The sequence below is a fragment of the Equus asinus genome, chromosome 18, assembly GCF_041296235.1.
Source record: "Equus asinus isolate D_3611 breed Donkey chromosome 18, EquAss-T2T_v2, whole genome shotgun sequence".
Lineage (NCBI taxonomy): Eukaryota > Metazoa > Chordata > Mammalia > Perissodactyla > Equidae > Equus > Equus asinus.
In genome coordinates, this window is record NC_091807.1 from 38,569,501 (window position 1) to 38,594,943 (window position 25,443).

General features: G+C 54.3%; 1 protein-coding gene and 1 long non-coding RNA gene across 3 annotated transcripts in view; one reads left to right on the forward strand and one right to left on the reverse strand.

Annotated features, from left to right (window-relative positions):
• Window positions 1-10,377: 10,377 nt before the first annotated feature.
• LOC139040963 (uncharacterized) lies at window positions 10,378-13,431 on the reverse strand. The gene is made up of 3 exons (XR_011495293.1): window positions 13,293-13,431; window positions 13,019-13,163; window positions 10,378-12,201 (listed from the first exon to the last, which is right to left on the reverse strand). It is a non-coding gene; the product is annotated as an uncharacterized lncRNA (long non-coding RNA).
• Window positions 13,432-15,986: 2,555 nt separating this feature from the next.
• PDE9A (phosphodiesterase 9A) overlaps window positions 15,987-25,443 on the forward strand; it is an 89,980-nt gene continuing 80,523 nt past the window's right edge. The window contains exon 1 of one of the 2 annotated variants that reach the window (XM_070488940.1): window positions 15,987-16,248. In XM_070488940.1, coding sequence (XP_070345041.1) covers window positions 16,180-16,248 — 69 coding nt within the window. In that variant the 5' untranslated portion in view covers window positions 15,987-16,179. The remainder of the gene's footprint in view (window positions 16,249-25,443) is intronic. The other variant, XM_044750902.2, reaches the window with a different exon arrangement.

Below are 25,443 nucleotides of genomic sequence, written 5' to 3' on the forward strand. Positions count from 1 at the left end.
CTCAGGACAGCTGATGGCATCTGTTGGGAGCCTGACTTGGTATTATTTTGGCATGCACATAATTACATCAAACTCATGTGCCTGATAACAGCATCTCTTAAAATAATTGATCTGGGTTGCAAAAGGATCAAAACGGATTCTTCTAGAATATGGGAGGATATGCATTTTCTTCAGTCACCGCGATGAGTACTTCGTGGAGCAGGCCTTAGAGGCTGCCTGTGTTTCGTAGGCGGGATTAGATTCGTCAGCACGACCAGAGGAGAGATGCGGGGAGAGGTCCCGTTAGTGCTAAAGGGGCTCAGGAATAGGATTTTACAGAGCGTGCGCATGCACACACTCACACGCACACGAGGGAAGCTGCCTCTGGCAGCCCACGCCTGCTTCCCAGAACTCTCGTGGCACTGAGCTCTGTGAGCTCGTCTGCATGTTCTGATAAGAAGTGATGGGGAAGGAACATGTGACAATGAGGCCACGTAAGGTTTCGCTGCAGACAGAGAGAGGGAGGGAAGGCAGAAGACAGTTTTCTTAACTCTCGGCAGTCTATGAATGACAGCTCACGTGTCAACAAAAAACGGATACTCAGAGTCAGGCGATACGGGGACATCGCATATCTACTGATGGTTAGTGCCGGGCTCCTTTTGAGAAAAACACTCAGGCCACCTCTGCTGACCCACAGAGCACAGATCGAGGGGCTCCTGGCCACAGCTGCAGCTCACGGAGGGGACAATCACAGCTGGCAGAGTTGCCTGCCCCAAACTCATATGGCCGACCCTCCAGGGAGGGCAAAGAGACAGGACGGGCTTCAGTGCTGGCCTAGGGAGCTCCATTCCAGGAGCAGAACCCGGGCCAAAAACTCTTATAAAGCCATCCATTCATCAGGTGGGCTCCCGGGGGCCCTACCCAAGCTAACTGGCTCAGGCTTGGGGACTTTTCAAAGGGGCAGGTCACTTTGGATGAAGGGCAAGACAAGGGTCACCTTTCAACATTTTACTTTGAAGTCTCCATTTCAACCTCGGGGCTCCCATCAGGAGATTGACTGCTTAACTCAAAATTAGCCCGTGTTCTTCCTCTGTCAGCCCACGAGAGTCTTCATTCCTGCTACAGCCCCCCTCGGTTTAACATCTCCGGCAGGTCTGAGAGGTCCCGCTCAGCATCTTTATTTATCCTCTCTAGGCCTTTGACGGTTTGTGGAGCTGCGCCTGCTACTGGCCTCCCACACAGGAAGCGCTCCAGGAAACATCCTTCCTATCCTCTCGCAGTCATACGCTCTGCCCTTGCTGGGAGGAGGAAATGAGCATCTGCTCGGGCCCCTTATGGAACATTCTGCAGAGAAGCAGCTCAGTTGTCCACGGCAGAAGATGAATTCCTCAAACACGGCTGGGCCTGGACTGTCCCATGGCTACGGTCCTGGACCCGGGAGCAGCACAGTTCGCACTGTGTACTGTCACCCCAGCAAACTCCCCAGGTGGGAACCACATGGTCAGATGTCCTCTGTGGCCCTTTCTCACCTCTGCACCCACATGGCCAGGCCCTGAGAGCCCACACGCCCCAAACGTCAGTGCACATGGACTCTGGCACTGAACTATGCAGTCATGGATGGTGGACTGTGGGAGCTCGCTTCCTCTCTGTGCAAGTGGGAGGCAACAGACAAGCCCGTGGAGGGCTAGAAGGATCCATGAGGTGATGGATTAGAGTCGAAGATACCAATGTGATCCCATGTGACTTAGCTTAGACACAGAGGTTACATGTGGAAATATTTATAGATATGTGTATATACACAGGTCAGGGTATACATATATATTTTCTTGCCCTTTCAGCTGAGAGCACCTAGGAGCAACGATACCCAGCAACAATGAGCACGGCCAGCACCAGAGGCTGGCTGGCTTCGAACACTGTTCTCCAGTAAAAGGACCCAGGCTCCTGGAGAAGTGGCTGATCTAGGACCAGGGCAGGAAAGGTACAAGGTGAGCCGGGAGCATCTGGGGGTGCCAGAAAGTAAAGAAGTGCAAAAAAAATTTTTTTAAAGAAAGAAGAGAACAAGCATGTGATGGAGGAAGGTCAAAGCTGCCCAGGATTCAACTGAAAGAGCTCGCAATGACCAAAGCTGGCAGAATTTGAGGAAGAAAATAAATGAAGTATAATTTGATTATAACCCGAAGAATAAAATAAATACCTATGAGTCCATACTGATATAAATACATGGCTGAATAAAGAAATACGCAGTGGGGGGAGACATATTTCCCAGGCAGAAGACTTCTTGCAGCTAGCCTGCCCTCGAGGAGGCGGGCACACCTGCCCTCTCCTTAGTGTGGGCTGTGCACGGCGACTTCCTCCCATAGAGCACGTGAGGGAAGGGGGATGAAGAGTAACTTTACAGGGAGAAGCCTGGCAGACACCCCCGAGTCAGGAGGTCCAGGTCAACGCCAACAGCGATAGGCCATGTTGACGGAACAGACCCAGAGCGTGATGTGAAGAAAACGGCTCCTGACTTCCGGGATCTTCCTCCCCAAAACCCACACCCATCTCATCGTGAGAAGAACATCGGACCAATCCCGGTGGAGGGACATCCTACAGAACAGCTGACCAGCACTCCTCAAAACCGGCAAGGGCATCAAAAACCAGAAGAGTGAGAAATAGTCAAAGCACAGAGGGGCCTCGGGAGACGTGGTGACCAAGCGTAAAGTGGTTTCCTGGATGGGACCCTACAACGGAAAGAGGGCACTGGGGAAAACCAAAGAGATCTGACTCAAGAGTGACTTCAGTTAGGAATAAGGGATCCGTGTTGATCCATTAACTGGACAAGCACACCGCGCTACGGTAAGACGTCAATAACGGGAAACTGGTGCGGATATCTGAGAACTCTGTCCTATCTTTGCAAGTTTTCTGTAAATCTAAAGCAATTCTAAAATAAAAATTTCATTTAAAAAATACACTGAGCATATTAAGCTTGTGACTCAACGGATGTTATTGCTTACGACGTAACCCAGGCATCTCCATCAGAGAGCTCACTTCCCAGCTGACATGACTCATGCTGGACCCAGCCTGACCTCTCAGGGTTCTCTCCAGAACATTCCTCACCAGGTTCTCGGGAAGGCACTCTTTCTACTTGGGTTATGGGGCTGAGAGGATGTGGGTTCTGGGCAGCCAGCCACGACACTGGTCACATGGGGAAAGTCCACGATGAGGAGGGAAGAGAGACAGACAGACAGACAGAGATTGAGACCCTGGGTCTACGTGCAGCTAATGCCAGATCAGCTCCCGGACATTTTAGTTATGAGTCTAAACACGGCCTTTGCTTATGTTTATTTGAGCTGAGAGTCCGTCATTTGCAACCGAGAGTGTTGTAATAAGCATTCTCGATGTTAATGATGTTTCACTGGTGCTGTTTTAGAAAGGGAAGAAATTTGGGGAACCGTGTCTCGCATTATCAAATAACTGAAATTTTCATTGGGCATCTCATAGATGGAAAGCTCAAATCTATTTCCTATACCCAGGGGCCAAACACCCTCGTTCTTTCCTCTGGCTTGTGATGCGGCTGAGGACCAACTGGCCCTAAGATGACAATCTAAAGTTCTGCTGGTAGGCTATCAGATCTATGCCTACTATGGTGCTTAAAAGGAGGGGGCGGTAAATTTATGTTTAAACAACAGTGATGCACAGGTAAGAGCCACTCCTGAACAAATGTCATGTAAATGTGGACGGCTGCTCACCAGAGAGAGAGCCTTTGAAAAGGAGGTTCTGTGCCCACAGGGACCTCCCAGCACGGGCCTTGGCTGACGGTCAGCAGGACCAGCTCCCTCCCTGGGAGACGGCAAGGAATGATGGAGGGGGAAGGCCGTGCCACACCCCAGATAGCTCTCATTAAAGATTGAACCCAGCCCGGCATCCCTTCCCACAGCTGGACACCACTCCTCGGAGCTGAGTCTCGAGGAGGAAAACGATTGTCAAGTGCCCTGATGTGGGAGCGGAAATTCTCTTTAGAGTGTTCAACGTGCTCTAAAGGGGCCTCTTCAGCAGTTGTTAGACCTCGGCTGCTCCCGAGGGGAGAACATCACAGCTGTCATGGCAACGGGGATGAAAGCTCGTTATGCAGAGAGCAACCCTCACAGGGCCGCCACCCTGGCTTTCAAGTCCTATTCACACATCAGAAGGCAGAAAAGAGAGGCGAGGGAGAGGAAGAGGAGGAAAGGCGGTGGGGGGAGCCAGGCTGTGAGCCGCTCAGAGCTTTACACCCTTCCCATCAAGTAATGCATGCAGAGGCCCCACCAGCCCATTTCGCAGAGAAGAAAACTGAGGCTTAGCAAGGTGAAGCAATTTATCCACTAAATTTAACCAGTGAGAGCTGGACTCAGACCCCGGCTGAGCAGACCCCACGACCCGCTGGCCTGACCATGACGCTCGTTGACCTGAACTCCTTGCACACGTGTCACCCGCATCCAAGGCTGTTCAGGTCACTCCGTAGCTTTTGATCCTCCGGTGGCTTTGTCACACCTAGAATAAAACCCAAGATTAGGGGCCAGCCCGGTGGCACAGCGGCTAAGTTCGCACGTTCCGCTTCGGCGGCCTGGGGTTCACCGGTTCAGATCCCAGGTGCGGACATGGCACCACTTGTCAAGCCACGCTGTGGTAGGCGTCCCACACATAAAGTCGAGGAAGATGGGCACAGATGTTCACTCAGGGCCAGTCTTCCTCAGCAAAAAGAGGAGGATTGGCAGCAGATGTTAGCTCAGGGCTGATCTTCCTCCAAAACAAAACCAAACCAAACCCCAGACCCTGCAGAACCAGCCCTGTGTGAGCCCTGCTGCTCTTCCTACGTCTCGTCTGTTGTCTCCCTGCCCTGGCGCTGGCTGCCTCTGGCCTTCTCTGCGGCTGCTTCCCCTGTCTGGATAGCGCTCCTTTCAGCCAAGTCTCTTCCTTCACTTGATTTGTGCCTTTGCTCTGATGTCACCTCCTCTCTGATGACTTCCCTGACCACAATACCTAAAATAGCAGCTGGAGGAACTCTCTATCCTCTTTTTTGGCTTTACTTTTTCCTTTATAGGTCTTATCTCTGCCCTGGCATTATACAGCTATTATTTGTTTACTGTGTACCTCCCCACCAGAATACAAATCCCAGGTAGATGTTTGTTGTCTGTCTCCCCACCAAAATATAAATATCAGGTCGGTAGACTTCTGCCTGTCTTGCTTACTGACAGCTTTTTGCAAATCCCTACTAGAGATAGAACTTACGATATCACGTGTATGGGCAGGGAAGGGAGTAGGGAAAGTGGGGTACTTGCTCTTGCTTACATATCTTCCTCCTCTGTCCACCTATGAACTGTCAGAAAGCAGGGCCCAGCCACATATATCTTTGCCCCCACCTCTGCTCCAGCTCCTGGCCTGGTGCTCCACCCTGACCCCGAGGTTGCAAGGCCCAGTAGGTCCTGCCAGGCCACCAGCTTCTTGGTTAGTCCATGAAGTTCTGGCCACAGTTCTAAACTTCGGCAAATCCTTTCCATCCCCTCCATCTCCCACCTCACCTAATTTCTTAGCAGAAGTTTCTTTGAAAAATTCCAGCCTCTTCTGATCTAAACGGGTCAAGAAAAGCGTTTTCCCTCATTTAACGGTGTCATGGTGGTGAGAATGGGCCCAGCCCGGAGGCCAGGGGCCTGGCTGCCTCGGGACTGAATTCCAGAGGCTTTTCCCCCAGGGGCTGGAGGAAGGACCATTCCCTAAAGCTGCTGTCAAGGGGATGAGCAAGTGAAGGCACCAGAGCACCCCCATATCAGGTGGCTCTCAGACCCAAATTATTTAAAAGAGCAAATATCAGTAATGATGCAACTTCGAAGAAAGAAGAAGAAAAACCACAGGACTTCCCGACTGTTAGGATCTCTCTTTTCTACCATCCTGCGATGTACAAAACACAGTCCTTCACGTGCGTTGGGGGAGGGGTTCTTTGGGTTCATTTGCCTGCTCTTGTGGAAAGCAATAGAAGGCGCAGGCTGACAGCGGCCCTGCCTGGAGGACTCAGGCCGCTCCCTTGATCCTCGTAATCCCCTGGGTCTGAGACGCGGCAGAGGGAGAGGGCCTCTCTCAGGACACAGGACGGGGAACTTCCTTCTCGCTCAGACAGGCAGGCGCTTAAGAAATCCATCAGAAATTTACAAGAGGCACGGCCACTCTAGAACTTTGAGTTTATGGAAGAGCTTCTTTCACTAAAATGCGTACAAACTCAGGCCACCAAAACTAGTATTTGGTATATTTTTAAAGCCTTCCAAGGCACTGTGGGAGCCGCCCAAAATAAATGGGAACCAACCCTCCTCTTTAAGAACCTTGCAATTAAGTCGGAAAGCTGGGATCTGCAGATAGAGGCTGTTAGGGAATGATCAAGTACAGGTCTGCACGAGAATTGGGCTTCTGTGTCCTATTTCTGGAAATGAGATCATCAGTGTGCAGTTGACTCCACTGACAATGGCAGGCTTACTACCGAGTCAAGCCCGAGCTAGGAGGGCATCCGGGTTCTTGGACCAGCCTCGACACTGACTTAGCATCCTGCCGTGGCTCCACGTGGTCACCTTGGCAGCTCCCGGATGCAGGGGATGCTGAGAACAGACTCAGATGCCCACTAGGCTCTCCAGTACCCACTCCGGACGCCTGAACAAAAAGAAATCTGCCTGTTAGGTTGGTGTCTGGGGGGTGGCCACGTACCCCCTTGCCAAAGAACAGGATGTGGGCTGGGTGGGGCGAGGAGGAAACGAATGACCAGAGAAATGAGGGCAAGTTGGTGAGCTGACTTCGGAGGCAGGTCTCAGAATCACTCCCCAGGTTCCTGGGCCCGAAGTACACAAGCCAACTGCCTCACCCCACTTTGTCATATTTGGAACTTCCTTAGGTTCTCACACTGGTCTTTGTTCTTGTCCCAACTGACCTTGGGTTAATTAGCATTGAAAATAATGGTAGAGCTCTATGAAGCGAATGAGCTCTTCTGTTCTGCCCGCCATCTGATGGCAGGGAACAGCCCCCTGGGAGAGCTGGGTTCATTTTGCAGATAAAGGGCCTGGAGCTCCCCCCCGGGGGCATTTGTCGGTCACACTCAGATACGAGCTTGGAGCTCCTAACGGGTGACCTGGCCAGAGGGGCCGGCCGAGGCCACTCGACAGCCTTTGCAAGTTGAAAACCTATTATTGGTCTAGAAGTTTGACAGCAGCCATGGTCACTGCTGGTTCGTGTGACAGAGTCGGGAAGAGGAGCCAGAGGTACGTGAAACCTTCCTGGAAAGATGTAGGAGATGATGTGTGGCTGTGCGTGGGGGGGGGGGGAGGTGAGGGCCCAGCTTTGGAGAGCACCCCCCCCACCCCCCCGCCGGCTAGGTGTTCTCTCCACCGACCAGGTCCCTCGGCTGCAGCAGAACCCGCTGCCGGCTCGTGGCCTCCGCATGTGCCTCTCAGCCAAGCTGTGTCCTGGGCTCCAGCTCCAGGGGCAGAGAGGAAACAAGTTCACCTATGGGCTGGAGGGGAAAGAGCATCTCGGATCAGCATGACGCAGCCCCTTCCTCCTCAGAAACTCAGAAAAACTGTCTGAGTGGATAGGGCCGGTTTGGCAGGCTCTGAGCGTTTTTTGTTTTTTTTTTTAATGTTTATTTACTTACTATTTTTTTGGTGAGGAAGAGTGGCCCTGGGCTAACATCTTTTGCCAATTTCCCTCTTTCTTTTTTTTGCTTCAGGAAGATTGTCGCTGAGCCAACATCTGTGCCAATCTTTCTCTATTTTGTACGTGGGATGCCTGCCATAGAAAGGCTTGATGAGCGGTGTGTCAGTCTGCACCGGGGTTCCAGACCTGTGAACCCCGGGCTGCTGAAGCAGAGTGTGCAAACTTAACCACTCGGCCACCAGACCAGCCCCCTTAGCATTATTTTTAATGCTAATTAAGCCAAGGTCAAAAATTCAACACAAGCCTTGAGCTTTGTACAGACGGCACAGTGACGCCTACGTCACATAAAGGAACTCACTGATGGAACGTCCTTAGACTGGCCACTCAGCTCCAGGTGGGGGGCGAGCCCCTGTCGGAAAGACCCCCAGCACTCGGTCTCCCTCACAAGGTCACGATTTATCAGGGAAGACAGAGGTACGCACAGCGCACAGGGCGAGCGCTACAGCAGTCCTGCTCTTCCTAACGGGAACAACAATAAAACAGCCCCGCGCCCACCCGTACTATGTGCCAGGCCCTGGGCTAAGGGTTGTTCACGCATTATCCCATGTTTCCGATTAACCCGCTGAAGAATGCTCCGGGCTGGCTGTGTCATCCCCAGTTGATCAGTGAGGAGTGCTCAGCTTGGGAAGGACGTGTAAATCATCTAGGGCCACACCGCAGGGATCAAAGAGATGTGCCAGCCCCAAGGGAAGAGCTCCCCGCCTCGCTCCAGAGATCTGGGGCTTCAGGGAAGATGGCACCATCTTCTTAAAGAGGTGATCAAGGCGGGGGTGGGGGACATTCTTCTCGGATGAAACGAGGGGCAGAGTCAAGCCTGTGACAGCAGAGTGTCTGGGGTCTTTGGGGGGTGGGGATAGAGAAGGACAGGGCAGATGATAGACACCAGGTGTGCCACACTGGGAGGTGACGGGAAGTCCCCAAGGAGGCCAGGGAAATGACAGGGCAGATCCGCACAACGGGAAGATCCCAGGGAACGCGCACACGGGAAGGATGAGAGGGGCCGGGGGAAGCAGGTGACCTGGTATGCGGTCACCGCCATGGACGAGAGAGGAAGGAGGAGGACTTTGAGCCTCCAGCTTCCCACAGAGGCTGTCACTGTCAGCAAGAAGGAGACAAGGGAGGCCAGCTGAGGGCCATCACAGGCAGCGTGACTCCACACCACAGGCGTAAAAGGACTTGAGCGTTTGTCTCAGTCCCCCAGAGTCCCGGCACCAGGTGTGCAGAAAGCAGGTACATTCTTTCCCATTCAGCCACCTCTGAGAACGTGGGAGGACACCGCCTCGTCCACGCTAATTGCACATTAGTCACTTCCCCTTTTCCCGATTTTCTTCCCAAAATAACACCACAGCATTTGAAATGTTTTGAAAAAGAAAATGCCTAGAACCCTACCACCCTAGACACAGCCATTTCATATTCTCTTCCCAAATTGGTTCATCCCTCTGCTGGTTTTCAGAGCTTAACACTGGCAGGCAGACCCAGTGGAGCAGGGGCTGGTTCCGTCCATGGCTGATATGGGCTCAACACAAGCTTGACATAAGGGAAGCCATATTGTAGAAAATAAAACCATCTTGTAACTTTGAATGACTTCTGAGTAACTAACCCTGACTCATCGGCCTCTTTGAATCTGTGCTTTAGTTGGCCAGATAAGTAAGGGTCTATCTCCGGGGCATTTGCAGGCTCTGTAGATTTTACGGCCCCTCCCAGCTGGTATAAGTTGGTAACTTTTTTCTTTTTGGTTCTCTAGGAATGTGATGACCCCCAGGCTGAGAGTCTATGCTGATAACCATCATCAATGACAACTGAAAGATCAGGGTATATACGGTGTTACTCCCATTTCTGATGCATAGCCAGTAAAACAAAAGACTAACAGGAACTGGGACCAGATGTCGGCCCCACCCGGAGACCAGATGTTGGCCCCACCCAGAGACCAGCCCTGTATATAACTGACCTGTAGTCTTTTTCTGGGAGATGGTTATTTTGGACCTGATTCGGACATTTTCCCTCTTGCTTCAAGCTGTAATAAAGTCCTTCCTCTCCTTCCACCTTGCCTCCTGACTATGGGCATGTCTTGTGGCAAGCAGACGACCCGCCTTGGGCGGTAACAGCTGGACCTCCAGTGCCAGGCACGGGGCTGTGCTGACCGACAGGTTGGAAAAGGGAACGAATGGCCGGAGTGTAAATGTCTCTGTGATTCCACTTTGTCACTGAAGGCATCATGACCTCTCCCTTGGCCTCTATACCACGCCATAATGATCGTCCTTGATTTTCCTTTCAGCAAATGTGCCACAATTTAATTAGTCAGTCCCAATCTTTGGAAATTTAGGTCACTTCTTTTTTTTTTTTCTTTTTAACTTTTCTATTATAAGTGACACCTCCTGTCTAAGCTGACCAGAAGTCCAGAATGCATACAGGAAGAGTGGAAGTTTTGTTTCCTTAAACGTGGAAAGCCACATTATGAAGGCATCATGAGTAAAGGCAAAAGATAAGCCACCAACTTGAAGAAAATACTTGTAAAATACATGCCAGTCAAAGGGTGACTCTCCTCGGTGTATAAGGAGCTAGTTTAAATCAATAATAAAAAGGTTTGAAAAATAGAATAAAGGGTGAAGAATACGGATTCACTGGAGAAACACAAAGGGCCCATCAACAGGAGGGTCTCATCTCATAAACACAGAAATGCAAGTTAAAACAAGAGACTTTTCTTTTATTAGATTGGAAAATATGAACAGAATGAAGTCTATCTTGTTTTGGGGAACATGTCTGGGAGGGCACTCTTGTTTCCTAAGAGTGGGTGCATAAATCGGTATAACCATTCGTGACGCTGTGATGTACCATAAGAAATACATTATTTGATCTTCCTCCCATTTCTGGTACAGAGCTCCTAAAACTCGGAATTTCCTATGTGATAAGAGCATGAAGGTGTCTTGATGTTCAGAACAAGCCCCTTTCAACAACACCTGAGTTTTTGTTACCAAGATGACTTGGAAAACACCTAAGGATGGGGCTGGTTGCCAGGGGAACCAACCTTGAGATTAGAAGGTTGGACCTTTCAGTCCCATCTTCCAGACCTCCAGGGAGGGGAGAGGGGCTGGGGGTTCAATCAATCTCCAACGGCCAATGATTTAATCAATCATGCCTACATAATGGAGCCGCCATAAAAACCCACAAGGACGGACTGAGGAGAGATCCCAGGGTGGTGACCACAGGGAGATGTGGGGAGGGTGGTGCTCTGGGAGAGGACGTGGAAGCTCCACGCTTTTCCCCACCCCTTGCCCTATGCATCTCTTCCATCTGGCTGTTCCTGGGTTACATTCTTTTACAATAAGCCCGTAAGGTAGTAAGTAAAATGTCTCTCTGAGTTCTGTGAGCTGCTCTGTTAAATTAATTGAACACAAGCAGGGGGTCGTTGGAATCTCCCATCTTTGGCCCACTGGTCAGAAGCACAGGTGACAACCTGGACTTGCGAGTGTTGTCCAAAGTCGAGGAGGGGGTCAGTCTTGTGGGACCAAGTCCTTAACCTGTGGGGTCTGACATTATCTCCGAGTAGAAAGTGTCAGAATTGAGTTGAATGGTAGGACACCCAGCTGGTGTCCAAGAATTGCTTGTGGGGTGGGGAACCCCTCCCCCCCAACACACTGAAATCGTATGCTCGGACCATTTACCATTATGGAGGGCAATTCGGCAAAATCAAACATTTAAATGTGCTTATACTTTTATGCAGAAGTCTTACTTCTGAAAATCAGTTCTACAGAATAGCAGCACAGCTACCAAAGGACACACCTGGGGGTGTTCCTTTTACGTTGTTTACAACCAAAAAATATCGGGAAAATTTCAGTGCCCAGCACACAGGGAAGCGACTTAACAGATGCGAGAACGTGCGTGGCAGAGATCCACCAGACAGCAATTAAGAAGGGGATGGGTGTCCATTTTCTGACCCGGATGAGACTTTGCCGTCTCTGCTACATTATTTGAAATATTTACAACTAGTAATAATTTTGTTTATCACCAAAGCCGTAAAAAGAGACAAGTTGATGTGCGCATAACTCAGGTACCACTAAAACTGACACTGCCGTGGTTATCTTTGGGCAAGTTTTCCTCCCTTTGCACTAAAGCTTAGGGCAGACGGGTCAAAGGGCACACTCTCTCACTCTTGGTGCACCCTGACAAATAGCTTTCCCAGGAGTCAGAGAGGTTTATGGGGTGTTCACCATATATGGACAAAATAAGCTGATTCCTCCAAGAGGTCGATGGTAAAACATTCAGAGTGTGAAGCATTTCACCTCCAACCAGTTTACTAATTTTAATCCTCTCCCATAGCATGTCCATTGTCTAGTGTGCTCTGATCCCCTTTAATGAGGCCTACTCGGCGTCTTGCATGTAGCAGGTACTTGATACATTTTGCTTGTTCGACGAATTCATTTTGTCCCCCTACCGCACCCCTGGTTCAGAGGAGCTGGCATAGGAAGCGATTGGTTTATTTTCAGAATAGTCAACTGACAACACCAGATAGACCTGAGAGAGAAAGAACAGGCAGGAGGAGGATGCCTCAGGGCTGGCTCAGCAGCACCCTGCTGACCCATTTCCCTGGCCCGCCCAGTCCAGGGGCGCCGCTAGGAGGAGCCGCAGGGCGCTACTGGCTGCAGGGGAGGATGCTCTGCCTGGCCTGCCTGGCCACTCGAGGCTGACTCCTCCTCCGCCATTGGATACACCCTCTAACTTTTCCCTCGTGCCCCCAGCTTCCTTCCCCATCTCTGCATCCTTGTTGGAGGCTGCCACTCTTCAGGGACAGGGGCAGACCCTCCTCTCCGTCCTCATTGTGGCTGCGCTCTTTCTTGCTGGGGATAAAGAGCTGGTATGGGATCCAGGAACCAGCGCTGGGCGACTCATGCCACGGTCTCAGCTCAGCCCCTCCGATCTTCAGTTTGGCTCTGATGCCCTAATTTGAAATTCCTCTTTGGTGAGGTCTTTATGGCAATTAAGGAGTGAGCTTTGCATGGGGGAATGAGCTGATGTGCAGGCCGAATGGTACCAGGAGAAATTGCCCCAATGTTGGGGCTGGGAATGGAGGCTGGACCCAGCCCGGTGGCTTTGCACCCCCAGGAGCTCCCACCCGCTTCCCTGGGAGATTGGGCAGGCTCTCACACTCTGACGTCCCAGATAGTTGGAAATTTCCCTCCCTGTAACTCCCCGGCGGCTAGTGAACTCAGTCACCAAGTTCCCACAGGACCCACAGGCATCCTGCTCCACCCAGGCTTCCCATCCCCGCCTCTAGCCCACCTGGCAGAGGAAGGAGGTTTCTTTCATTTTCATTTTGATTCTGGGAACTTACATTGGCTGCATTCCTGGTGGCCAAGCCAGAATCAGGAATGCAGGTCAAGGATGCCAGGGAGAACCTCGCGCTGATGTGGTGATCCAAGGGGAGGGCCCGCTCCTGGAATCTCTCCCCAGGGCCATGCAGGATAAAGGAGCATGAACTTAGGCAGGACCACGTTATACAGAAAGGAAGGAGAACAAAAAGCAGAAATAACGTCAAGCTAAGCAACAAGCAGATATGAAAGACCAGAACCATCTCCAGTTGGACACAGAATCCAACCACTTCTCACCTCCGGGTCCAAACCCCGTTATTCTTCGCCGATCATCTCAGCAGCCTCCTTGCTGGTCTCTCTGTGCAGCTCCTCCCTGTTCAGCGTCCTCCGCCCAGCAGTGGGATGATCCCATGAAAACATGAGTAGGCCTCGTCCCTCCCCTGCTCAACCTCCTGCATGGCTTGCAACCGACAGGCTGGAACCAGGTCCCTTGCGTGGCCCACACGGGGGCCTGCCACCCCCTCGCCTCTCTGACCTCACATCCCACTGCAGTCCCCCCTCTGCCCACTTCCTCCCCCTCCTCCAGCCACACTGGCCTCTTGTCCGAGAAGGGGCCTTGGCATGCGGCTGCTCCCTTTGCTAGAAGGTTCTTTCCTCAGATATTTACAGGCTCCGTGCTCCGTCACTTTTGCCAGGTCTTTGCTCCTGTGTGCCCACGCCTGGCCGCTCCCTCTAAAATGTCAGCTCCCCACATTTTATACCTCCTTCTCCGCAAGACTTTTCTCCTTTGCACAAATTATCATCCAACGTGCTGCATGTTATGTTTATTTATCCCATCTTGTCTGTCTCCCACTAAAATGCCAGGGATTTTTGTTTCTTCTCTGCTGAGTGCCCAGCGCCCAGAGCAGCACCAGCACACAGTAAGGGCAGCGCTCACTAGGGCAAGAGCTGCGGCTCCGCGGGGGAGGGAGGGCAGCGCCGGCCATCTCATTATCGAATATCCGTACAGCGGTCTAGTCGACCAAATACTCACAGGAGCGAGGATTATTCTGAATACAGAATCGGCCAGGGAGCCTGAGGAGGTCTGCCCCACATCGTGCCAGACGCCCAGTCACAGAGCCACACCCTCCAGCACAGAAAGGGCTCCGCAGAGCGTGTTTGGGCATGGCCCTTCCAGGGCGCTTGAAGGAGATGATTTGAGAAGGCCAGGTCAGAAGACAATAAGACACGGAGAATAAATAAGTACCAAGCTAATGAGCCATCTGCCGGGCGGTGAGATTGCTGTGCCAGACAGCAGCCCCACCCCGCAGATCAGTTGCTGGGTTAGCCCACACATCCAAACATTCAGCAGCAAAATTGAACTATAATGATAGTGCTCGCTTCAATTTTCTGGGGACACGTTATGACAATTGTGAATCAGGTGGCCAACTATAACCACCCAACTGGGTTCCCCCCCCAACCGCAAAGGCCTCCTGGCTGTCCCTTCTCACCCCCAGTCACTTATAAAGCAAATCTCATGGTCCCCGAGTTCTGATGTGGTCCCTTCACTGCACGGCAGGCAAGCGCAAAGTCACCATCATTCTTTGAGAGTCGCCTCTCCCATGAAAGCCGGCAAGGGGCATGAAGTGACACGTGCTGGACTGTCCAAAGGCTGAGGAAGACCACTTCACCTAAAGAAGACGGACTTCACCTTCCCCAGGGCTGCAGCCTGGCCCAACCCTCCTGTTGGCCCTGGGGGAGTCTGGAAAGCCAGCGACTGTGCGCCAGGTAGAGGCCAGATGGCCAGGGAAGGGAATGGTAATGACCACTGGCCGTGGCAGCTGTCAGCCTGGCTCGGGCAGGTCCAGAGGGAGAGGAGCCTGCGTGCACCGGGCACATCTCAATAAGCAGAACCCAGACATTCAACAGATGGGAAGCAGTAGCTTGGAATTCACTTCCAACTAAACAATAAGTACATTCTCTGGCTGGTTTCGATGCTCGCTTCCAAAAGCAACAGGCACTGAGAACCACTCGGCATTTACCAGCCCTCCGCTCATTCTCTCTGGGAGCGCCCCGGGAGAATTGGGGAGCTGCAAAGGCAGCCCCCACTGTGATCTGCAGGTCCCAGAGCTGCCTGAAATCCCTCCTTTTTCCCCCTCCTGCTTTTCCCACACTCCCTGTAGCAATTAACAAAGGATGGGGGGGGGGGGGGCGCAGCCTGGAGACCAGAACAGTGCTGAAACCAGCAAAAAGCTCGTGGCTGGGTAATCCTCACTCCAGCTACATCAAGGACAGAAATAAAATTGCCATTTCAGCTCCGGGTGCAGCTGGAAGAGGCTGTCACTCCCAAGAATGTAGAGAAAACTTAGGGGAAGGATGTACAAGAAAGGGAAGGAACTTTTCCCATTTCCTATTCGAATTAAATGAGGATGGCAATCACAGCAGGAGAGGTGGAACCTTCGGGGCATTTTCTCAGTGCTAAGTGGTGCTAGGGTTTGGGTAATAACCACAACAATAGCTCAGGGGCCCCAGGCCAGCCAGTGCTTACTGATGACTGATCAGCCACCCGGGCAGTCCTCAGCTTCTTTGCCAAGGGGGTCACCATGGGCAACTGCCCCCGTGGGGAGGTGACTAGCCCTGCAGCCGGAGGAGGTCGCTATGGGAATCTGGTCACATGGGGAAGTGACCAGCCCTGCAGCCGGAAGGGGTCGCTGTGGGAATCTGGTTATAGGGGGAGATGACCAGCCCTGCAGCCAGAGGGGGTCGCTCGCTAGGGGCACCTGTCCAGAGGGCACTTGGAGATGGGCTGCCCACTTGGCTCTGTCCTCATCTGGCTGGAGTCAAACGGAAGAAAAGGGGGTGTGCATTAATGTGGGAAGAGAGAAGGGAGAGAGGAGAGAGAGGGAGGGAAGAGGAAGGAGGGAGGATGAGGGAGGAAGAGGAAGAGGGAAGAGGAGGCAGGAGGAGGGCGGGAATGGGAGGGAGGGAGGCGGAGGGAGGCGGCGGCGGGGGGAGGAGCGCGAGCGGAGACGCGCGAGCCGGAGGCGGCGGGCCGAGCCGGCACCGCGCGCGGCTGCGCTCTGGTTGGCTGATCTACGCCGTCCTCCCGCCGCCGCCCCCTCCTCCCTCCCACTGCCCGCCCTCCCCGCGGCGGCTGGCGTCGAGAAAGTACAGTAAAAAGTCCAAGTGCAGGGCTCGGCGCAAGATGGGGTCGGGCTCCTCCAGCTACCGGCCCAAGGCCATCTACTTGGACATCGATGGACGCATTCAGAAGGTAGCCCCCGCCCCACCCGCGGTCGCGGGGCGCCCTCCCGCGCGCGCCCCCCGTCGTGCGAGCCCGCCGCGGGGGCCCCTCCCCCGGGTGGCAGCGCGGAGGGTCTCGGCGCGGGTGGGGGGACCAGGCCAGGGGACGCCGGCGGGGGTTGGGGGGACCATCGTGCGTGCGTCCGCGGGTCCGGGCTGCGGCCTCCGACAACTTCGGTCGCGGGCGGCGGGGCTCTGCGGGGCAGGTGTCCCCCAGCAGCGGCCCCCAGTGGAAAGGGCGACGCGCACGGGGGTAATTTTTCATTTCGTGGCCAGAGCTGTCTTTGTAACAAATCTGATTGGGCCGAGTTCGTGCGTTCAGAGGCTGCTACATTAAGCCTTTCATTTCCGGCAGGACGACCCCAAGAGCAGACACCCCGGAGCCGGTGGGCAGCCCTGCGGGACGGAGTGCCCGCGCAGGGACGGTGCCCGATCAAGCTGTCCCGGCGGGGCCGGCGGGGCGCAGGTGGGGGGGGGGGGGCGGGGCTGACACAGCAGGGGCTGCTCCACGCCGTGTCCCCGGCAGTGTCCCCGTCCCGGCAGGTGGTCAGCTCTGACAGAGACGGTGACCCCGTGCTGCTCTATCTTCTAGAGCCCACAGAGAGACTGGGTGACCCACTGGACCACCTCTGGGGTCCTTCCACCCTCCTCTTTGGAGATAGGAAGCCCTCCTAATGTCAGGCGTCCCTAACCAGCTTGAGTGTCATGAGAGAGGCATCCAAAGCAGACCCCTTTGTTCAGGCCCCTCCCCTTCTCTGCCCCTGGCATGGGTCCAGAGCATCCCGGACTCATGCTTCTGATTGGCAGAGAGGGACAATGAAAGAGCTGACTTGGAAGGGGTCTCTCTTTAGCTCCCCCTTAAGCCCTGGGAAAAGCTGTAATGAGGGAATGGTCCCCAAACCTCCACTGGACATTTCAGGGAAGCCCGCATTTGCCGAGTCTCACCTTGTGCTCTGCAAGGAGCCCCCAGTGGGGAAGCCATGGAGAGGTGCCCCAGGCAGGCAGGGAGGAAGCGCTGGGTGGGGGGGGGTTGGGTCTCTCTGGTTCCCAGACGTGCACACAGTCTCTGCCAGCTGATAGACTTGAGCCAACAAGCCACCTTCACCCCCATCCCAGCTTGATTCCCGTGGAATGTGAAGCACAGGCTGCCCTTCCCCCACCATAGCCGCTGTAATAGAATGAGAAAATGGGAACAGGAGGCATCTTCAAGGGCAGGTGGACAACCCCTCTTAGTTCATCAGCGCTGGACAGCTGGTCAGCGGCAGAGGCAGGAGTAGGCCCAGGTCCCCTGACTTCCAGGAACGGGCTCCAGACTGCACAGGAATTTAACAGCCTCCCCAAAGGAAGAGATGGCCGTCTGCTGAACACGTCCCTGCTCTAGTGTGCACACACATGCACAAATACGCACACACGTGCACGCACATTCACACACAGACACATTTTACACACACATGCATGCACGCACATATGCAAACATGAATACACATGCATAAGCACGCATACTTTTTCGACCCCACCAGATGAGAGTTATCAAAGATCTGCCGTTTCTTCTCCCCGAAGCCCCCCCAGTATATAGTTATATATTCTACTTGGAGGTCCTTCTGGCTCTGCTATGTGGGATGCTGCCTCAGCATGGCTTGAGGAGCAGTGCTAGGTCTGTGCCCAGCATCCAAACCGGCGAAACCCTGAGCCACTGAAGCAGAGTGCAAGAACTTAACCACTCGGCCACGGGGCCGGCCCCACCTTTTTTATCTTTTGAAAGAGATGAGATGAGATGCTGTCACCCGGTCAGAAGTGACGGCTGCTTCCTGAGAACTTCCCCCAGTTCTGCCGCGAAGCTGCATTGAAGTGGAAGAGAGGTTCCAGGGGGCGGGAACGGAGCCCAGAGTCTGGCAGGCTGGGCTGTCATTATGGGCAGGATGGTTTTTTGCAGTTGACACACCCGAGGTTGGGATGACCTCCCTGCCAGCTGCCCCAGGAAACCACGGGCACCTGCGTTCAGGAGGGAGGCCGTGGCCTTGGGAGGGGTCAGATCTGAGGTTGTGTGCTGGCTCCATCGTGCTCTGTGATCTTGAGCAGGGTGCTTGGCTCCTCTGAGCTGGCCTCCTCTGTAAAGTGGGATAGTAATGTCTGTTTTATAGACTGCCATGGGAAGTCAATGACATCATGTAAACAGAGGGCCTGGAACACTGCTGGAACACGGCGGACATTATGCGCTTCTCTATCCCTCTGTTCCACAAACATCCTCCAACTGGTACAAATAGGGGAGGAGGTGGGCCGTGGTCTTTCAACCTCTGCCGTCTCTGCGAGGTCTGTTTCTGGTTCCTGACCTCGCTGTGAGCCCTCTCCCTTTGCTCTTGGCACCGTTGGAGCGCTTATAGCTGGACTTTTAGCTCTGGTTGAGAGCCAGATCGTTCGGGGTTTCCCAGTGTGTGCTGGAAAATGATAACCTCTCACTCACCTCAAGCTCCCCGCCCGCCCAGCAGCACCCTCGAGACGAGAGCACTTCCAGCAATGCCTTCAGTGGCTGCAGTTTCTTAAAGTCCCAGCCACTGGGTTAATTCTGCAAGTTCCCCAAATGTGGCCGTGTTCCGTCTCCCTTGCGTCCATCCCACATCCTAGGTCATGGGTGCAAACCCTGAGTTGCTTCCGAGGAGGGGCACTGTGTGTTTGGAGGCATGTGTTGCTGCCTGGCTCTTGTCCATCTGGTCGTCAAGCCCGTGGCTCCCGCATTACTTTTGCTCTCTGTCCCTGGAGTTCTCTGACTCCTGGGCGTTCTGCGCTCCCCTGGAGAATGCACAAATGGAGGTTGCAATCAAAACGGGGACTTCTGCGGATGCTGTCTTCCCCAGCAGAGCTGAGGGTGGAAGAGCTAAAGTTGTCTGAAGGGTGGTCGGACAGATGGATGGCAAGTGTGGCATTCCCTGTCTGAGGACGTGCCTGTGATAGTAACACCGGAGGCACGTCCAGTGCCTGGAGAAACCGTGGCAGCCGTTGGCAGCTAGTTCAGGGCGTTTTTGATACAAAGAAAACGCCAGACACAGGTCACGTGACCCGCCCAGTTAATGCAGTGGGAGGCCGGCCTCGAGAATCTGGGGATCCTCGGAGCCCCTTGAGAGGTCAGTTTTCCAGCCCCAGGGCTTTTCCTTCAGAGGTTGCACAGAGGAGACTCGGAGGGCAGCGGTGGCTTGTCTTCTGAGTCTGTGCCCTTCCTGGGCCCACACAAAAGTGGGATTCTGAGGTGGCTGGGAGCTCATGTCCCGGAGCCAGAGGGATTGAGGTCCATTCTCAGCCCGGCCTTGGGTTGGTGACCTAACCCCTTGATCCCACCATTTTCTTGACAGTAACATTGGGACGCTGGTAGTGCTGCTTGTTGCGAGAACAGTGGTGACAAGGCAGATCCGTTAGTCAAATATCTGGACATGTTTATTGAGCAGCTATTGTGTGCTGAGCGCTGGAGTGCAATGTGAATGTGACAGTCACCACCCTTGGCGAGTCCCACTGAGCGATGGCGCCTCTGACCTGAGCCAGGCATGGGGCCTGGACCCCAGGAGGGCACAAATGGTAAATAGCAGCTGTTGTGGGGCCCCCTGTGATGGACAGAAGGACACAGCAGGACCAGCTGGTGGGAAGGGGCTGTGGTGCCAGCCACGTGTGGAGCTCGATGAACAAGTTTCCTTCCTCTGGGAAGGCAGGCTTTGTGGGGAAGGAGCCTTTTGGCAGACGGATAGCCTTGGGATGTCCGAGGTTAGGAACTGCTAAACGGCCAGGGAGCCAGCCTCTTGCAGCCAGCAGCACCTGCACACACCTGTCCCCATCGTCTGCTCTTCCACTTGCCTGGGAGCGCAGGTGAGCCCTGGCACCTCCCAGCACCAAGTGAAGGAGGAGGGAGGGGGAACATGGTCCCCAAACCCAGAGACCTGGAACCCCGCTTCAGAGGCCTCCTCTTGAGAAGGCAATGCCCAGAGCGTTGGCTCTTTCTTTCCTCAGTGTCCCCTGGCCTCAGTGCCTGCCCCTTTCTCCCACTCAGCTAGGATGCCCAGGGCGTGATGTGACGATGCACTCAGGCTCCTGGCTGGTGGCACGTCCTGGCCGAGGTTTGCTGACCTTCCAAATGAAACAGAGTGAGCCCTTTGTGGGACCCCCGGGCCTGACGTGGGGCTGGGGTTTGGTGAGCAACCTCATCTGGGCCAGAGCAGCCGTCCTGGAGCTCCTCAGGCTGGTCAAAAGGGACTGCCTCTGTTGGCGCATTGCCCTGGGCTAGCGGCTCCCTCGGGGACCGTCCTCTGGTCATGGCACTGTGCCGGGACCACCCTCAGCCACTCTGAGCTGCCACGTGTTTGTCCCAGCCTTGCTCTCCAGCGGGAACCCAGGTCTTAATAAGCAAACAGCCGCTTGATGTTTCTGAAACAAGGAAACAAATGAGAAAAACCAAAAGAGAAGAGTCACATTGGAAAGTTGTTAAAATGTCAGCAGACAACCGTTCCCAGTTCCTAATGTCTCCTGTGTTGTTGCTCCTTCCCTGGCTGGAGCTAAGTGCCCCGTGCGCCCAGCCTCGGGCCCATCCCTCCGTATGATCATCTTCCCCCAGCCTCGTCCTGTGGCCACTTGGAAGCCAGGTTGTGCCCGTGGATACCTCGGAAGCTGTCATCCAGCCCCCGCGGGTCTGCGGGGCCCTGACCCACCATCCCCTCCCCAGAGGTTTTCCTCTGGGCCTCAGGCCCTCTTGCCTGCACCTGGAGCCCAGGCCTCTGCGCCCCTGGCCGTCTCCGGCTCTACCCCGAGGCAATCTTGCTCCCTGCCACCTGTCTCTCCCTGTGCACCCCCACCCTGCTCCGACCTTGTACCCTCCAAGGGACTTCAGGCTCGTCTGCCTTCATTTCTTGCCTTTGGGACAAACAAGCTGGGGTTTTGAGCTGACTGCACGTCTTCAGGGCAAAAATGTCTTCTGTTTTTCAAAGGATACACCTGCTGCCTGTCTTGTCCAGTGTGGTCATCATGGCGGGGCCTGGAGTCCCTCCCTGGCTCACGAGCGCCTTTCCCCCTCCTGGAATAGGTCCATCCTGCCACCTGGCAAAGCCCATTGCCAATTTCCTTTCGCTTTCAGACATGCGCACCTGCTCTACCCGACACGCGGAGTGTGCCTTTCCTGACAACTGGAAGGAGTTTGTTCATTTGTACAATGATGCACGCACTGGCCAGGCAGACCCACTGCTAGTCCTCTGGGCTTCGGCCCTGCCGTCCACTCCCCTCATCTCTGCCAGGTGGACGGTGACGCCCCTTGGCCACCCTCAGCAGTTCCAGCAGAGTCCGTTTATCTTCCTTTAAATGTTTATAACTTAAGCTCTTTAAACAGATACTGAAATGTTAACATCAGCTAAGTGCGACCAAGGGAAGTTGGAGAAGGGAGTCATCCCACGCCCTTTCGGGGCTTCCAGTGTGAAAAGGGAGGTGGGCTGGTGGTGATGGGGAGGTGGAGAGGAAGCATTTTGATTCCCAGCCTGACCTTTCGTTCGCGATGACCTCTCTGTCTCCAGCTGGGTCCGAGCTGGGCTGTGAACATTAATGAGAGCATCTCGTTTCAGTCTCTTTCAACAAGCACATCAGCCGTGAAGCGCCTGGGACCCTGGCTGCCTGAGCTGCCGTAGCAGTTGCCATCCAAATAAGAACTCTCAGAGACACCGTCTCCCCAAATTCTAGCCCAGGGCCCTGAGAAGTCAGGAAGCTGCTGGCCTCCTTCCTCCTTCCCACCTGCTGTGCTCAGAAGGCCTCTCAAACTAGACGTTTGAGACATCGGAGGCTGGAGGCTTGAACCCTCCTGACGGCACCAGGGTTGGCAGACAGTGACATGGAGACCTGTCAGACTAGACACAGTGCGCTGTATATCGGAGGGTGGTCACCCCGCGTGGTGGAAGCCATGGTGCTGGGACAGCCTCACAGGGCCTGGCTCTGCCACTTGTCAGCTGGGAAGCATGAGGGAAATCACCTTCTCCTCGGAGAGGTGGGTGCGGTGGTGGCACCCTCCATGGGGTGACCACGGGTGGTGCTGTGTGACACATAAAGTGCCCAGGGCAGAGCCGGCCACTTGAGGGGGCTCGGTCCACACACCCCGTCCTTAGGCCTGGGCAAAGCATGGCCCCTTGCCCATCCTTGGCACTCCCTTCCCCCAGACTTGTCAACTCGGAGACTGTGGCCGTGCCTTCTTGTCACTACGTTGGTATCTCTGTGAGGCTGCTGTGAATCTGAGCCAAAACAACCACAAAGAGGGAGGCAGTGCTGAGGGCTCCAAGACCCCGGGTCCCACTGCCCAGGGCACCTTCGTGTCCAACCTGGCAGGGTCTATGCCTGCTGGAAACAGGGCCACTTCATGCCCAAACTGAGGGGCCACCAAGTGGCCTCACCAGAGCCGTTGACGGCTGAGGGGCTGGCCGGCCTCAGAGGCGAGCAGAATACAGCTCTGGTCGTCAGGGAAGAAGGGCAGGGCAGAGCAAGGGCACCGCATCCCCATCGGACAGCTCCTGAGAACCGACATGCAAATGAGACGCGAGACAGGGCCGCAGCCCGAGGCTGATCTCAGCGCCAGCAGCCAGGAGCCGGGACACAAGCTGGGCAGTGGGGCAGCAGGGCCTGGGCCGACAGGGAGCCTTGGGTCTCTGCAGGCAGGGTGCCCACACGCCTGTCCTGGCTTTGCTCCCTGGCGGGTGGTGGGTATGCCCTCCCCCCGGCCTCTCCCACCACAAGTGGCACAAGCTGAACTGTCGCATCCAGTCACCTGCTCCCCTGGCTGCAGGGGACCCAGCAGGCCACACTCCTGGGGACAGAGGCAGGTCTTTGGCAAGGAGAATCCGCAGAGCACACAGAGGGACCTCAAGGGTCCACCTCGACAAGACAGCAGCAGCCCACCAGCTGGGCCTGCCCCAACAAAAGATGCTCCCATGGTCCCCATTCTCCTTCCTCGGCCAGACAGGCAATGCGGTGAGAGCTGGCTGCCTGGAAGCCCGCAGCACGAGCTCCCACCTGGGGGGATGCTCGCGGCCAGGGCAGTTTGCACGTTAGTGGCCCAGCTCGAAAGGGGTGGAGATGGAGCCACAGCCTTTTGCTCGGCTCCCGGGCTGTCTCCTCCTGCTGTGGTGGTTGAGTGCATTTCCAGGGTTCTGAATCTTTGGGACAAAAACAATGCTCTACACTAGTACACACCTAAAGGTCCACCTGCAGGACTATAAAAAGCACAGGCATCTCTTCCCGGGCACGTCGGTTATAGCCACAAGGCGGGTCACTGTATAGGTGCATTCAGCTGCCTTGGAGATGGCTCCACACATTTTCAATCTCAAAAAAAAAAAAATCTCTGCAGTTGATGCTGTGGTTTATTTGCCTTGACCCTGCCTCTGTCTGCCTGTCTCCCCCACCCCTCACCACGGTCCCACACGTCCTCCTTGAATCCCAGAGTTGATCACCTGATGGGAGCATGTCCTGAAGAGAACCTTGCAGCGCCCCGTGAAAGCTGGGTCCAGGCACAGTTAAAGAAGAGCCAGAATGATGCATTCAGTTTGCTTTAGTTCTCTGCCTAACATTTTTAAAAACTGTAGGAAAATAGACATAATAAAATTTTACCATCTTAACCATTTCTAAGTGTAAAGTTCGGTGGCATTAAGTACATTCATGTTGTCATGTAACCCTCACCATCATCCATTTCCAGAGCTTTCTCGTCTTCCTCAGCTAAAGCTCTGTCCCTACTAAACACCAACTGCCCATCCCACGCCCCCAGCCCTTGGCGCCCACCCTTCTACTTTCTGTCTCTGAGTCTGACTGCTCTGGGGGCCTCATCTAGGTGGAATCACACAGTATTTGTCCTTTTGTGTCTGACATTTCACTCAGCATAACGTCCCCAAGGTCCCTCCACGTTGTAGCAGGTGTCAGAACTTCCTTTTTAAGGCTAATATCCCATGGTGTGCATGGACCACATTCTGCTTTTCGTCCTTCGATGAATCTGCCGTGATGTTTTATAACCTGTCATTTCCATCCTTATTTCCTTAGTTTGCAAAGTGTAGGCCTATTGCAGTGGGTGTGTTCCTGTGTCTTCTGAGAAACTGTGTGTGTTCCCTAAACCCACGCACCGGTCACAGTAGTGTCAACCCAGGAAGGTTGTATGTGCGGTGGTCTGGGAGGTGTGACGTATTATGGGCGGAGAGGAGTGACCTGCCTGGGGAGGACACCTGCTTTTCAGGTGCAGTTACGCTCAGACCGTTTACCAGCAACATGGCGTCACAGTCGAGAGCGTCGATTCCGGAGCAGGTGTGTCTGTGAACCTGGTAGGGTGTAGGCGGATTACTTAATGTGCCTCGATGTCTCTATCTGTGAAGTGGGGTGAAGGGAGTCTCCACTTCACAGGGTTGTTGTGATTACATCCCTGTGTGTGTGTCACGTGTTCAGACAGGGCCCGTACCTGCTGAGTGCTATATCGAGTTGCTATTTCTTTTCATTTATTTTATTTTTTTTTTTTTTGATGAGGATGATTGTCACTGAGCTAACATCTGTGCCAGTCTTCCTCTATTTTGTATGTGGGTCACTGCCACAGCATGGCTTGATGAGTGGTGCTAGGTCCGCACACGGGATCCATCTGCGGACCCCGGGCCACTGAAGTGGAGTGCGTGAACTTAACCACTACGCCACTGGGCCCGCCCCTTGTTTGCTTATTTTTTATTTATTCATGTCGTGAATTTAAGGCAGTCAAATCGCTGCGTCCAGTTGGGGAACTGGGACTCCTCGCCTCACGGTCCAGGGCTGGTGGTGGCCGCTGGGCATCTGGCTGTCACTCCCGGCCGGTGCCCTGTGTCCAGGCGTGCTCTGGAAGGAAGGGCCAGGTAGCCGGAGGATGCTTCCAGCTTGATGATACCATGCAGCTGTGTTTCCCAGGTTAGCCCCAAGTCCACCCTTCTTCCCCCATTCTTCCCACCAAAGAAAAGACCACAAGCCGTCTTTCATTTCTCTGACTATTTCAGAGGTGGAGCTCTATGGGGACTGCAGTGAGGAGGGAGGGAGGAAGGGAGGGAGGGACAAGGACAGCGGCAGGCAATGATGAACTAGGATGACCGCCCTCGGATTGACTGAGCTGGCGGCCTGTGTGCCCGCAGGCTCTCCAGCTGCATTAGAGTCCCCAGGCTTCACG